This window comes from Primulina tabacum, chromosome 14 (genome assembly GCF_025594145.1).
Source record: "Primulina tabacum isolate GXHZ01 chromosome 14, ASM2559414v2, whole genome shotgun sequence".
In the NCBI taxonomy this organism is placed as follows: Eukaryota; Viridiplantae; Streptophyta; class Magnoliopsida; order Lamiales; family Gesneriaceae; genus Primulina; species Primulina tabacum.
The window spans coordinates 31,400,105-31,416,157 of NC_134563.1; the positions used below are offsets into that span (position 1 = coordinate 31,400,105).

A 16,053-nucleotide genomic window follows, 5' to 3' on the forward strand; every position below is an offset into this window, starting at 1 on the left:
TTTTTGTGAATATCGATGTGATTGATCTGTATTTCAGATAAAGATTCGTGAGACCATCTCACAAAAGATCTACTTGTAAAACAATGAGGGAAACCTAAACAAAATTATTATAGTTGATCTGTTTATTTTATACTAATCTCGGCTACTACTTGGTATACCGAAATCATTACTAACCTGCCAACAAAGTATTAATCTGTTTACCCATAATTTCAAGAATACAAATTAAATCATGAATAAATTTTAGTCTATGTAATACAATATATATATATTTTTTACAGCAGCAGGACTTGATTTTACAATTCAAATTTCGGATTTTTTTTTTCTTTAAGTTTTTGTATATACTAGTAAATAACATGTGCATTGCGTATCGAAGCACGTTGAATATTTTTTTAAATATTTAATAAAAAGTAAAATTATATGCAGAGAAAATATATCTTATTCATCATTATTTTTCAGTATATATATTGTATTACAATGAATTCTTGTTAGTGAAATGATAACATAAAGAAATTATTTGTTAGCAAGTCTCTATCGATTTTTTGTTGTTTTCTCCATTCCAATTGGATTTTGTGTTGTATGACTTTCCAACATGAAATCACGCTTATACAATAAATATGGTTCCTCCAACATCGCAATACAAAGAAATGAACAAATACAAAGACAAAAAAACTTGTACTCTCTCGATTTCAATTATATAATTCATGTTCCCTTTTTCATATGTCCCAAAAATATAATTCATTTTTTACATCTAATAAACTCTTTTACTAATATACCTCTGTTTAATATATAATAGTATACCGATTCACGCATTGCGTTCTTGTACAATATTTTTTATAATTCATTTGATTTATATTTAAATGAAAATCAAAATGTAATTGTAAGAAATAGTGATAGAAAACAATTTTGATGAATTTATCCATAATGGTGGGGTAAAAATGGATATACATATTTTAGTGTTCTTGACGGACGGTTTCTATCATATCATCAACTTTAATAAAATAGAATAGATAGAATAGATAATTGTATTCAACTTTCATTGTTGGTGATTGTAACTTGTATTCCCGGTATCATTAAATAATGGTCTATTAGGAAGTTTGCATGTATATTTTGTTTTCCTAATTACATTTTTAATATGTGTGAAAAACAAAACAAGCTATATAATTGAGACGAAAAGAATAATAATTTTCCACACCCATTTTCCAACAAATAGATAGAATAATTTTAAATATTTTATTAAATAAAATTTTCAAATTATATTTTCATTTATTTTTAATTTAATATTGCTTTAGACCATGCATTTGATGACATTCAATAAATGAACATAATGTATATTCAATTTATTTATATAGTAGTCATTTTTTTGGCAAAAACTTATGTGAGACGATCTCACAGGGTCATTTTTGTGAGACGAGTCTCTTATTTGAGTCATTCATCTAAGAGTATTACTTTTTATGCTAAGAGTATTATTTTTTATTGTGAATATCGATATGATTGACCCATCTCACAGATAAAGATTCGTGAGACCATTTCATAAGAGACATACTCCGTTTTTTTTTATGTATGAATAAATTTTAAATTCCAAATTTGCCTTAATTTTTGGCAACCATTTTCCAACGTATACCTAAACCACACACAATTTAAGGTCAAAGAAATGCAAAAACTGTCTTATAGAAAACATACAATATATTTGAAGCTAATGATTTTGGTTTTTTTGGCTACATAAAAAAGGGAACATTGGAAAGGACAATGACACAGCGGTTCGTACCTTCAAAAAACAGGTAGCGAAGCGCCATTGCATACTGTCTCTGCAAAACCATGAAAAAGAGGAAAAAAAGCCTCGTGAGTGTGTTGAATGTGGGATCATATCGCAAAAAAATCTTTCACAAAAGGAATAGCGTAGGAAAGAAAGCATAAGCATCCCAGAAAATCGCACTTTCAGACTGTATTCCTCCGCTTAAATCTCAGCTCTCACATCTTACTGGTTTGTGTTACTGTGTTCTTAGTGTATTATTTGTGGGTTTGATTAATTTGAATCTTTGTGCATGAGTGTGACAATCTTGGTGTTTAAGAAATTTTCTCAAGAATGCGGCTGGAGACGAGAGGATCGGGATTCTTCAAGCTTGTGTTATTTTATTTGTTGGGTTCTCTGGTTTTTTAGTTTTTCTTGTTGTAAATGCCTGATTCTTCCATTGATAAAATTATTGTTTGCAATACTATGTGATAATAATATTCAGATCGCTTCGCTGTTCATTTCAGTATTTACAGTCGCAACTTTTAAGTGTTTTGCTTCAGTTTTTGTATTTTCGTAAAAGTATCTTTGGGTCAGCAGAGAATTTACTCATAATGTTGCCTTTACTGGGATTTTTTTTTAATCAACGTGTGCTTATGCTGCATTACTGCTTGATCGCTTGAAAGAAACATAAATATATGGTTTCAATTTCTTGCAACTAACTTAAAACCACTCTAGTTGATTGTTTGTTCTTGTCGGTGTTTGTCATCCGCATAGCTCTAGGACAAGACTCCGTTTGTTTTGTTTGGTTCAAAACACACGCCCTTCAATTTCCCGGGATTGGTATGCATTCAAGAACTTGAAAGATTGTGAAAGGATTCAAATGCAGCGAGATTGGTGACTTTACAAAAGAACCTGACTCATCACTGGAGTTTCTTGCCATGGAAGCTTTTGTGGGAGAAGAACCTGGAAGTGAACTCGAATATGCAGGTATCTGAACATTTCAACCTAAAAATTGTCTGAGAGAAGATGTTTTCGCTTTCTTGATGTACCATCACACCATGTTTTGTTTTGTACAAATGCTTCTCTTTCAATGTAATCTGTGCAGCAAAATGAGACGTAGACCATTAACTTGGTGCCCTATTTTTCAGAGTTAATTATTCAGATAAATTTTTCTAAAAGATTAGCATTCTTGTGTGAGTCTTGGAAGCTGTATGGCTACTTTTCGATGGATTTGGGTTTCAAATTTTTAATGCACATTCACTCAAATTATTTGGCTAATTTTTAAATCGATGTATTTCAAAATTCATCATCTTCACTTTTAAAACATTTTTCCAACAAAACCAAGACATTTCAGATCTCAATTATTGGAGTAATTTTAAACCGAACTTTCAAATCCATTGTTGAGATGAAGTCCTTCAATCCAAATGGAGGCTAATTAAGGGAAGTACAGCTGTGCAAGCAACCTAATCTTATGATTTAAATCAGTTCAGTATATTCCTACATTTGTAGCTGAGAGCAGATGGATGGGTATTGGTGATTTTTAAAGCCAAATGAACTATTCTCTTACTAAAAAATTTATCACTGCCTGTATTAAAGTGGTGTAACTACAGTTTCAACAGGTGAAGTATGGGGTGGAACAAGTGCTGGAAAAAAGAGGAGCAGATGTCTATACTTGCCTGATGATAAAAGTAACTTGGAGAGCTCAGATGTTCATCCTGAATTACTTGGTGTTCCGTCCTACTTGTTCAAGATGGATAACAATCCTGGTATATCTGATGATAAAGCTTCTTCAATTTTAGCAAAATATGATTCTTTTGCTGCTGATTTTGAAGATCCATGGATCATTGAAACAACCCAAGATTCAAGTAATATTTATTGTTCCTTTCTTTTTTAATGTAAGAAAACCAATGCAATTTGGTTATCTGATTGTGTACATGCCGACAAATGATAGGTGATCTGAAGGAAAAGAAGACAAAGTTGAAAGCTTTTGATTTAAACAGAAGCCCATTTGTTTTACCCTGTGGAAAGAAGAATGTCATTTTGAAAAATATAGAGCTTGATATCAATGATGCACTGAATATAAATGCAGATCGGGAAGATCAAAATACAGATGAATTTGACAAACACACTGGGGAAAAGATGGAGTTTGAGGAGGGAAAACTTGCTGAATCTTCTATTGTTGCTCTTATGGAAGACACCGGCAGGCATATGACTGACATAATGGAGACAGTGTTATTCGATGTGCATTTGACTGTTCAAGCTAGCTTTCGAGAAGAACATGTCCCATTTGTTTGTTTAACGAGTCATGGGAATGGTAAACCAATCCTAGGATATCCTCTTGAAGTTGGAACATTAAGTGACAGTTGCAATACTTTTCTTCCTTTTTATGACAGAGGGAACAGTAGATTTCATCGACTTGTTTGGAGAACTTCTAGGAGGACACCTGTATGTTATGTCACGAATTCCCATTTTTATACCATCTCCAAGAATGTGCGAAACAAGCGAGAGAAGCTACCAAAGAATCCATGCCATTCCAAGAAAGCAGAGGTAGTACTGACCAGAGCTTGTGTTCCTGTGGAATATATATTTGGTAAGATACTCAAAGCAGTTGGTAAGGTACGATCTTGAGCGAAAACCTATACTTTAGTATCAAGTCAGAACTGAATAGATTGTAGCTAACTTCATGTTTTGTCTCTGAAAGTTGCCTCAGTTTGCTATTTCGTTCTTGCTTTTCTAGGATCATGTTTAAACTATTTACTTTTTTAATCAGTGTCTTAGTCCAGATCTTCCGTTTCATAGTTGTTTAATCTCTTGTTCCATGTGTATAGAAGGGAGGAGGGGGGAACCCAAGATTTGGATTGAGAGGGGGCGACCATCCGCTATTCGGTAGGCCCTTGCATGTTCATGTGAGTTGTGTCATTAGTACACGGCCATTCATCTAAATGCAAATATGAAAAATGACGGGTATTTAATTCCATGGTATAATTTCTTGAAATTGTCTATGTTGAAAAACTCCAATCCCATGTACCGAAGACTGTTCAAGTACATCAAGATTAAATATAACATTCAACAAAATTATCTTGTCTATTGAGCATAGTTCCATAATCATGAGGATCTCAACATGAAAAAACATCCAAGCTGGCACATTCATTCTCTTCAAAAATGCTTTGCTAAATATAGAATGCTGTTGCTAAAATACTTCTAAGGCGCAAGACTTGTCAAGACTTCATGCTGTCTCAACACGGTACCAATCTGAGGTGAGGCGAAGAAACTTCTCTGCTTCTAACATGATCCACAATTGATACCAGCTTTCCTAGTTCAATGATTATTTGTCGATCACAAATTTGAGCAAACTACAAAAAAAAAAATGTTTCTTCATCTTGTTGCATGATCTTGCCTTCCAAACGTGATTTCAAAGATATGCATCAATATTGCCAGTACATGATGTATAATCGTCCGACTTTGAAAACAACAGAACTTCCTGAAGAACTTCGTAAATGGCTTTGGATTCAGGATGTGATTGATCCGCTACTAGAAACTCATGAAACTCGCCTTCAACCTCTATGGAACTAGACCCTCGGGTCTTCTTAACACCTTTATCTCTCATCATACTTCTAGTCATCCTTACATCACTCCATTTACTCTTGTTAGCACATAAGCTTGCTAAAAGTGCATAGATGCCACTATCTTTTGGATCCAAATTCATCAGCTTTTCCGCAGCAAACTTCCCTAACTCAACATTTCCATGCATTTTACAACCGTTCAAAACTGCCCCCCAGATAGCTTCATCTGGTTCCAGAGGCATCAATCTTATCAACTCACGAGCCTCATCCAAAAGCCCAACTCTGCAAAATAAATCGATCACACAAGCATAATGTTCCATAGCAGGAACTAAACCATACAACTCCATGTCCTGGAAATAACCCCAACCTTTCTTGACTAATCCACCATGAGCACAAGCTGACAAGAGACCGACAAATGTGATATCATCAGGCTTAAATCCCAAATTTATCATACTTTCAAAAAGATCGAGAGCCTTATTTGCATGACCATGAGATGCATTAGCGACAATCATTGAGTTATAAGACACCAAGTCTCTTTCTCTCATTGCATCAAAGATCTCCCTGGCAATGTCAATGTTCCCACACTTAGCATACATATCAATAAATGCATTACCTAGTATTACAGTTAATGGAATTCGTTTTTGCTTAACATAGTTATCATGAATCCGCTTGCCTATATCCATATAACCGGATTGAGCACAAGCTGAGAGCACAGAAACCAAAGTACTCTCCATGGGATTCAATCCTTGTCTCTCCATTACATCATACAGTCCCAAAGCCTCCATAGGCTTATTGTTTTGCGAGTAACCAGCTATCATTGCATTCCACGAAATTACATTCCTCTTAGGCATCTTATCAAAAAACTCACGAGCCAATTCAACATTCCCACTTTTCGCAAGTCCATTAACCATACTAGTCCATGAAAACACGTCCTTGACTTCCATATTATCGAAAATCTCTCTAGCCTTTGCTAATCCCCCACACTTAGCATACATATCTAATGCAGCATTCATCACATTCAAACTAAATCTCACTCCTTTCTTTTCCGCAAACGCATGAATCCGCTCCGCAACCCTCAAATCCCCCTTTCTGGCACATGCTGAGAAGACAGTCACCATTGTTACCTCATTAGGATCCACTCCACCTCGACACATTTCGTCAAACAATTTCAAGGCTTCATCAGCCAATCCATTTATCACGTTCCCATTTATCATACTAGTCCAAGAAACCACATCAATTTCTTCACTCTCACGAAAAATCTTACCTGAAACAACTAAACTTCCACTCTCACAATAAAAGTGAATCAAACCATTTTTAATAATCACATCTCTCGCGGATCCGACTTTCCAAATCCTACAATGCACTGAATGTCCCACTCTAAAATCTTCCAAACCCCCACAAGCTTTCAGCCCAAAAACATAGCTTCTCTTATCCATCTCCACACATTCCCTAACCATTCTCACGAAGTAACGGAAACCCATTTCATGGAACCCATTTTTTACACAACCCCTGATAACAGTATTCCAAACATACGCGTTAGGCTCAAGAATTTGCGAAAAGAGGGCATTTGCGTAACGGAAGTCGCCATTTTCGTCCAGGGCAATAAAAGATAAGAGTCTGCTGACAGGAAAGAGGTGAAAAAACATGGCAGTGCGTGTCATTTGAGCTTGAATTTGCTTTGCTTGGGACATGGAATTGCAGGATTCTATGAGAAGGAGAGTTGGGTTTGTGATTTTGAGGTTCGGGTTTGGAGTTGAATTCCATTTCTTGGAGTCCGAGGAGAAGTTGGCAAACGTTTGTGCCGGGAAAATTTGTTTCGCTGAAGGCAGACGAAGTAGTTTCATGTGCAGCGCAGATCATGTATCTCCCGTTGAATCTTCATTTATTATTATTATTATTATTATTATTTAAGAAGTGGTTGGAATTCTTTTCTTACGTTTTGAATGGAATATTTGATTTGAGAGAAAAATTAAATGATTAGATTTAAATGAATCCATGAACTAAAAACTTGCAATTCACTATATTAAATTTAAAATTTACTAATTACAAAACCTTAAAAATTTAACAAAATTTTTATGAGATCATCTAATTAATCAATTTTGTTAGACAGATTTTTTATCCGATTTTATTATGAAAATACATTACTTTTATCTCAAAAGCATTATTTTTCGTTATATAAATTGAATCGACATATCTCATAATTATAAATATATGAGATCATATCATAAAAAATCTAATATAAAAAAAGAATTAGATGTGAAATTCAAATTCACAATTTTTTCTATTCAAATACACAATTGTTTATTAACCAACTTAAAATTGTCATATAATCGAATGCTCGACTCATCCTCAACTCGAATACCATGCGATCAAAATTAACTTTACAAATTTCCTATTTATTTAAATAATTAGTAATATAAGGATAAGTAGGTCTCTTGTGAGATGGTCTCACGAATCTTTATCTGTGAGACGGGTCAACTGTACCGATATTCACAATAAAACTTAATACTTTTAGCATAAAAAGTAATATTTTTTCATGGATGATTGTATCACAAAATACGACTCATGAGACCGTCTCACACACATTTTTATCTATAAACATTCTTGCACAAGCTAAATCAACTTCAGCTTGGAAAACCACTTTTGTAACATCGAGTTTTTAGCCGTTTTGGCCTCAAAATCTCCGGCCGCGAGAAGAGACGAGACAAGACGATGCAGAGATAGAGCTCCGGCCTCCGCTCGCGGACCGCTCTACTCTCCAATCCCGAATTCTACAGTCGCCGCCAACGTCAACCTTTCGATTCCGATCGTCTCCTGCACACCTCTCCTAGAAAGTTACTCCACATTTCCCAAATGATTGGCCATTCCCTGATTTGCCCCAATTTTAAACCCTTCCTTAGTTCCCCTCCCAATCCTCACCTTTCTCACTCGATTCCTTTTCCTCCTGCTATCTCTGTAAGTATAATTTCAACCTCACACTTTCTTGTTTTTCTTTTCATGTGTAGACCGTTGCATTGCGACCGTGTAGACTTTTCATGTCAGCCTTTTGGGTGAAGTTTGATCCTTGAAAGTGACTAGCCTTTATTCTTTGGTCGACTGATCGGTCTTCAGCTCCAAATGGTCCATGGGGGCGGACACTAGGCTCCACCATGGAAATACATTTGTCGGGGTCCCTCTAGGGTCTTGTCCATTAAACGGGGTCCCTTTTGGACCATTTCCCTCACGACATCCCACAAAATTGTAAGTACATCGTTTTTTCTTAGAACAGATCCCCCCACATATCATATATCATTTGTCACAGTCAATTCACATCCCTCAAAATATTTTTCCTTTTCTTTAAAAAGTATAAAATATCATAACTTTTCAAAAATAGCATTTTAACAGTAAAAATTGCACAGCTTTGCCATACACCATAAAATATCATATTTTCATCAAAATCATCATTTTAAATCATTTAACATGCGTTATGATAATTCGGAACGCTGCCAAGCTTTTTCGTATTTCTCAAGTGTAAAATGACTATTTTGACTCTAGATGTAAAATTCTACGATTTTGATTTTTTCTTATTTTTAATGACATGAGCTTACCCCAAATAATTATTTAAAATTAAATCTAATTTTCATAATTTTATTCAGCATAATTCGAGGCTTTTCGATTAATTCTTTAATTAACAATTCATGAGACGTTTAATTCCCGAATAAATTAAAACTTTGATATTTTGATCCCAAATTTTAAATATAGACTTTTTATTACCTAAACTACCCTTGTGAGCCATGAACCACCCCCGTAAACCCATGGTTACAATTTTATTCTTTAATTCTTGTTTTTTGACCCTTATAAGAAAACACCGAGCCATCTCGTAATTTACTCGAGCCACGGCCAAGCCACCTTGAGCCAAACCCTAGCCAACCCATCTAGGTACCCTCCTGACCAACCCTGACCCTTAGAACCTGACCCTAGCTTGTGCACGAACTCTGCACAAAAGATGCAAAGCTGCGCGTTAACCTTCTCTCTCGCCTAAGACTCCTAGCCAACTAGGACTCTTCTACTCGAGCCACCACCGAGCCCACCTGACCCTCACCAACCCTGGACCATGCCCAGACCCAATCAAGCCCAGACTAGACCCCTAGACCAGCGCCACGAGCCACCTGAAGAGAAACAGCAGTCGCGCGCCTCTTGATGCTCTTACCCATTTTCCACGAGCCATCACCGAACCAAGCCACACCAGCCCATGCCTCAACCCTTGACCGTCTTCCTTAGACCCTAAAGGACTGACCCTGAACCTCCCTACCCTAGCCGCGAGCATCCTTGGCTGCTGCCATCCCCAACAGCTCGCGCGAGGAGTCCTTGCTCCACGGGACTCCTCCTAGGCTGCGACCAAAGAGTCCTAGCCATGCTAGGACTCTTCCTAGCCCTGAACCACGTCCAGCACATGCCCCAACCCAAGCCCTAGCCGAGCTGTGAGCCCCTTTGCACAAGGCTGAGCCCTTGAAGCCATGCACGTGAGTTTGAACCTAGAAAACCCTAGGCTTCTCTCCTTGCTCTCTCTCGGTTTCCAACATGTTTTTATTCACTTTTACGACTCTTTTTCGTCCCTTAAACACATGTTATTGGCAGCGTGTCCACTGGATTCATAACATTTTTCATATAAGCGTAAAATCATTGTATTTTTGAAAATAAACTATCTACCGTAAAAATAATCAAGCACCTAAATTTTTCATGCATAAAAATTAAAACATGCCTATTATGATTTGAATGATACTTCAAAAAGTTTAGAAATCGTGCATTTGCGTTTATAACGCTCGAATATTCAATCGTTGGCGAGGGTGCGAAGTTGGACGACCGACGACGAAGAACCCTAGCTTTTCTTCCTTCCAATATTTCGAAATTTTGTGGTGTGTGTATTGTGTGATTTTCGGCTGATAAGAATTGATTTATGGGATGGAAGAAGCCATATGTTCTTATTTATAAATTTTAAATTGCATGCTAATGGGCTTTGGTTTTGGGCCTTCAAGTATAAGAGTAATTGAGCCTACTCAATTTAGTTAAATTGGGTCCAATAACTCTTATTTAATTAAAACATAAAATTTTATAAAATTATTTTCCCAAAAATAATATTTTTTATCTTTTAAAAACTCCTTGTTTGCCCAAAACCAGTATCCCATGAAAAATCGAGCTCGACTCGTAAAATAATTTGAACTCTAACATTTTTAGAAAAATTAAATCATTTTTAATCAAATTAGGAAGCTTTGCAAATATTTCAGGAAAAATAAATATTCTTGTCTTGGTCGTCCCCGGTTCCCTTTCCCCTGCCTAACAAATATCATGCAAGCATTTAAAATCAATTAAATAAAACAATTAAACAATTAAAATAATTTGCATACATGTGGTTTACGTAGATTGATTTTTCAGACGTTACAATATGCGATAAAATATAATTATATCTATATTTTTTAGGACAAAAAATCAAAATAAATATTATTGAAATAATATTTTTAACAAAGTTCAAAATTTAAACATCTATCTATATAACTAAAATTAAAATTCAAAATATAAGAAATAATTTTTTATAATAAATATAAGAAAAAGATCCTTATTTTTTTTTCAAAAAAATGGTTAATCTATGATACAGGGTTTTAACCAGTTAACCAATTAACAAGCAGTCCGACCTGTTCTTTCCCAGTTTTGACCATTAAAACAATTTATAAGCTAGTTCAAATCAGACTAATAGTCGGTTTTCAGTCGAACGAGCCAGACTGTTGCGGGTTTAAAAACATTGATTGAAACCCTGATCATTTGAATAAAACCATAACATAAACGACATCATATATGATCTGAAACAAAACTGAAAATTAAACCCACCGACCAAAATTTTAGACTGGACCAAGACTCTCGTTTAATATATACTAGTTATTCTACACACGCTATGCGTGTGTGTACAATTTTTTTTATCATTATCGATGGACTAAAGTAAAATTTGACAAATTATGGAGGAATTAAATTGATATTTGAATTGTTGAAATAAAAAAAATAAAAATAAAAGTGTGTTGAAATTGAAAAAAAATTAAAACAAAAGTGTAATCTTAATATCATATAAGGGTAAAATTGAAAGATTGTGTGTTGAAATTGAAAAAAAAAAAACAAAACTGTAATATTAGTATCATATAAGGGTAAAATTAGAAGAAAAAGATGGTGTCCCCTCCTCATAGTTATTATCATGTCCTCACACTTAATAATATAGTATAGATAGTATAGATATATATAAACAAGATATTATTTATTTTGTTAAAATGGCGATTTCCCGTCTGCATGATGCCTAATCAGGTAATGTTACAAGGTAAAAGAAATGGAAATAATCTATCAAAATAGAGGAAATAACAAATAGAAATGATAGAGAATACCAGTGATGTAATAATACATTCCCAAATATCAAATTTCAGTGCCCAATCCAATCAATCATGGGAGAACGACACAGAGAAAGTGAAAAAAGCAAGTACTTCAAAATCTCGAAGAAAAAAATGGGTCAACTTCCGATATTACTTGTTTCCCCTGAAATACATATATACTTTCTGCAAAGACAGACAAACCGGAAAATATTAATTTAGCAAGTTAACTAGTACAATAAATCAAGGTAAATGTTATTTTCACAAATTTCCATTTGGAGCCTCAAACTAAATTTCGGGACGTTAACTGAAATTTTACAGGATCCGCTCCTCACTCTTAATATAAATAGAAATGCCAACTTCCCGCAGTTTGGTGAAACCCAGAGTAGACCATAATAATAGTCGGCCTAGTGGACTCGACCACGAAATCAATTTTTGCGCGGAGAAAGCCTTGTGAAAGAACCGAGGGATCGAGTTTCAACTTCATTTTGACTTGTATAATTCATTATACTAAAGTCTCATATGTATTTTTCACTTTTTAAATATACAACAGATAACTTACAGAAAATATGGCGAAAATAGGAAATTTTGATAAACAAATGACTAAATAACTAGTTTTTCAAACATTCAAATTTCTTAAAAAATCTACAAAGAAAATATTAAAATAAATTTATTTCAAAATTATTATCACGCGGGCAGGTATGACCAATTACTCGGATAAGAAAAAAATCTCGCCCTCGCCCAAAAAACATAAATCAGCTCTTATTATCTGGCCGAATTTCAAGGCACCGCTTTGCATGAGTATAGATTCTGTTGGTTAAAATGCAGTGATGGGTGGTCTTACCTGGACTACCCACAAGCTCAGCAAAGATTCTATGCAAAACAGCGCAAATCCAACAAGGAAAAATATCTGCATCAAAACAAGGCAAATCACATTCACGACAGTAATAAATATGTATATTGCAAAACTGAGGAAACAACTGAGGCTACAAGTCCACACAAACTTTGAAAAATGATCTGAATTCTTCTGGTAACAGTTCATTTCCTGTCCTCGATAGAATATTTATATCTATACAGTTTTTCAAATATTAAGCAGCTATGGTTCACACCAATTATTCTGAAACTGGGTTCTGCATCCGTATTAGTGGAATACTTATTTGGTAGGTGATTAATTTCCATGTTGGAGGATAGACGATACAAGGTTTTAACTTACTTTGCTAGTAAATATATAAAGAATAGATTTCCAAATACAAGCAGAAACTAAATTACGTCTCCATACACCACCTCTTTAAAAAGTAGATTCAGACTCTTCATAGTCATCAACCAAGGGACTAAAGCAACACAAATTTTGAGGACAATGCATCGTATGGCTAAAAATTGGTGCGAGGCCACAGAGAGTCAGGGATGCGTGCAGCACATGCAACAAATACAAAGACTTACCCCAGCCAACACATGGTCAGAGAAAACGTCAATTGCAGCAAGGATTCCCCTAAATAGCAAGAAATAGGAAGAAAATCAAGTACAATGTCAGTACAACCAATCAGAGGCACGGAGTAGATTTTGGTACCCCTGTTTCATAAACCGGTATTCAGTAAACCGAGTACAGTCAAGAAAGCAAAAACCAACTCCTCAGAATACAGCAAAATTAAATCAGTCTATGGAGACTTGATCAAACAAAAGAAATGGAATATCTCTGGTGACCAGGAGGAAAAAAACTAATCGTACGTCAGTGATTTCCCATGAAAGACAACAGGAGGTGCAATTGCCGCAAATACGCAGAAAGCAATGTGGAGCTGCAGTGAAATGTAATCAAAGATATCAAAATACCGAAGCATTTATTGCAAAATCACAAACAATTGAAGGTGGCAAAAAGGCATACCAGATAGAACAAGAAAAACCAGCCAAATTTTAGAGCACTATCAGTCCTGAAAATCAGAATCACATATACAGAAAGAGTTGAGATTTCCAAGTTCTAAAGGGTCCTAAAAAGGATAAGGAAACTTCAAATACCTCATTGCCCGATATAATGGCCTGTACCATAAGACATATGAAAGTGGGCATCCCATCAAGGCATATATTATTGCAAGGAAAAAGATCTTGACACCTACAGAAGGAAACTATGTTTAAGCACTTTACATTATTAGAAACCTATACACAACTTGATGCACCAAAAGATCGTGAATTTAAACTTGCAAACAAAAATAAAGAAAAAAAACTTACCACCACCCTGTACCCAACAAACAATGACAGCAATGACATTGAACAAAAGGCAAAGGATGATACCTGTAATAAAAAATAGCAAGAAACAAGAATAAACAATAAATTTCGCAGAATGTGCAACTAAACAAAATTACAGTCCTACAAAGTAGAGCCATATGAATCAAGAAATGTACAAATTACTTTAACTACCAGTCGTCCAGTCCTCAAAAATCAAAAGAAACTAAATGGAAACAAGGAAATCAGTCAACACGCAATGTTCTACTTTTTACCATACTTTAAACAGACATGTGAAACCATAACTACACCTTGTCATAACTACACAGAAAAATGGGTGTAACATATTGATAGCAATGATACGGAGCGTAGATGATGGATAACAAAGCGATATTGAAATCAGTAAGTCATTTTTCACACCATAGCCCACCAGAGAACATGAAAGCTCTCTTTTTTTTATAAACTGGACTCAATTATGAATGTAAAAACCTTCCCATAGCAAATGCTCTTCATGAGTACAAACTATATTTGAAAGAAGTTAAGTTGTAACATAAAAATTATATATAAGTTGGTAAATATTATATTACAGATGTAGAAAATACGAATAGAAGGAATATATTCATATACACACCTAACCAACTTGCAAAAGCCAGATACTGCAACCTCTGAGCATGAACTGGTATTTCGTTGGCTATATCATGGTGAATGATGGGAAAAAATGGAGGCCAATTTCTATCATCCACCGTGACACCAGCTGAAACAAAGGATAATTCGGTGAATTAGAGCGTAGGAAGAAGAGTATAATGATTATAAACATAATTACTAGCCTCACAGCTTACCACTGGAAACAGCATCTTCCCTTCGTTTAATGTCCTGTAGCCCACGTGAAATTCATTACAATGCAAATGCATAAGGCTCCAAGGCACAACAAGTATAAAACAGGAACGAGCAAAAAGGTACATCAATTAGGAATTCAACCCAATGCTTTTCTCATATTTAAATATTTAGAAGTGTACTTGGCTACTTAAGTGGCTTGAAATGCACAATGGTCCAATAGGATTACTTGCTTTCTAAAAATTTTAAATGTTAAACGAGCATAAAACTAGAGTTTGCAGCTAACATATATGAAGTATCTTTCGAGAATGTATTAGAAAATGACTTAAAGCCTACAACATAAACCAACCCTTTCTCTCCTGCTCAAATCTGCTTCCCAAGAGGCGAGTTCTTTCTCCTTACTTTTCGAGTTCTGCAAATTTATGCAACACGATGGAAATTTGTCGAATATTATATACTATAGTAGAAACTCTGTAGTGCTTATCAACATTACGTTCATGGTATCTAACGGTATGTCGACAGGTGCATCATGTTTCTGTCCAAAACCCAGGGTATTAGCAACCACCTTAGGGATGCGTGACTTCGACGAGGCAGCTGCGCCGCCATTCTGCAACACCAAGAAAAACAAAAATCCCCTTCAGTTAATCCAAGATCAAATTCAATCACAAAACAGCTCCATATGTCGCCGATCTACAAAGACACATCCCGGAATTTACCCGAAATAACACAATCAACTGACACTGCTCAACCAAAAACCCTATATATAGCGAAAACGAAAAACCAAGACAAAAAATAGGCGGATCTAAGAAATTGAGGAAGCGGTTACCGAGAATGGATTGACTTCAGGTTCTTCCTCATCAAACGGATTCGGATCGTTTCTACGATTCATCGCCGACAATTACACAGCTCCAAAATCCAAAAATAGTAAATAAATATGTTTATACATACATTCAGAATGTGAATTTACAGATAGAGTTGGAAACTTGGAATGGAGAGTGAGTTAAGTGGCAATGTGCCCCTGCGCTTTACGCTGCGCATGTGACGGAATGGAATTCAAATTTGGGATTGCCACTGTAAGTCGATTTTATTACGAAGAATACCCTTTAACTTGACGTGGACATATTTTATTGGTTGTTTTGGGATGTTCGTTTTTTGGAAAATGCTAATGTACTCTCGTTATAAATTGTTTTACAAAATTTTCTTTGGATTTTATTATCATAATTCAAATGCATTTAAAGATGTAACATAATATTTTTTTTGTTTGTTCAGATTGGTGATTCATATAAATTTCTTTTTATTTTATATTTATTTCATTTTTTATTCACGA

At 35.1% G+C, this 16,053-nt stretch overlaps 3 protein-coding genes across 7 annotated transcripts; 1 reads left to right on the forward strand and 2 right to left on the reverse strand.

Annotated features, from left to right (window-relative positions):
- Positions 1-1,735: 1,735 nt before the first annotated feature.
- LOC142524775 (uncharacterized) lies at positions 1,736-4,514 on the forward strand. 5 transcript variants are annotated; one of them, XM_075628870.1, is made up of 4 exons: positions 1,736-1,778; positions 2,507-2,719; positions 3,343-3,597; positions 3,684-4,514. In XM_075628870.1, exons 2-4 carry the CDS (start codon positions 2,671-2,673, stop codon positions 4,358-4,360), a joined length of 981 nt encoding a protein of 326 aa, XP_075484985.1. In that variant the 5' UTR covers positions 1,736-1,778; positions 2,507-2,670; the 3' UTR covers positions 4,361-4,514. The 5 variants fall into 5 exon arrangements, with proteins under 5 accessions (XP_075484985.1, XP_075484987.1, XP_075484983.1 ...); XM_075628868.1 differs by lacking the exon at positions 1,736-1,778 and adding an exon at positions 1,790-1,981; XM_075628869.1 differs by lacking the exon at positions 1,736-1,778 and adding an exon at positions 1,792-1,942.
- Positions 4,515-4,685: 171 nt separating this feature from the next.
- LOC142524773 (pentatricopeptide repeat-containing protein At2g22410, mitochondrial-like) lies at positions 4,686-7,176 on the reverse strand. Its single transcript, XM_075628866.1, has one exon. It carries the CDS (start codon positions 7,137-7,139, stop codon positions 5,145-5,147), a length of 1,995 nt encoding a protein of 664 aa, XP_075484981.1. The 5' UTR covers positions 7,140-7,176; the 3' UTR covers positions 4,686-5,144.
- A 4,494-nt stretch (positions 7,177-11,670) lies between these two features.
- LOC142525071 (secretory carrier-associated membrane protein 4-like) lies at positions 11,671-15,731 on the reverse strand. Its single transcript, XM_075629239.1, has 12 exons — positions 15,553-15,731; positions 15,220-15,333; positions 15,076-15,138; positions 14,732-14,765; positions 14,524-14,646; positions 13,899-13,961; positions 13,689-13,782; positions 13,558-13,603; positions 13,404-13,471; positions 13,119-13,167; positions 12,523-12,588; positions 11,671-11,864 (listed from the first exon to the last, which is right to left on the reverse strand). Exons 1-12 carry the CDS (start codon positions 15,613-15,615, stop codon positions 11,832-11,834), a joined length of 816 nt encoding a protein of 271 aa, XP_075485354.1. The 5' UTR covers positions 15,616-15,731; the 3' UTR covers positions 11,671-11,831.
- Positions 15,732-16,053: the final 322 nt, after the last annotated feature.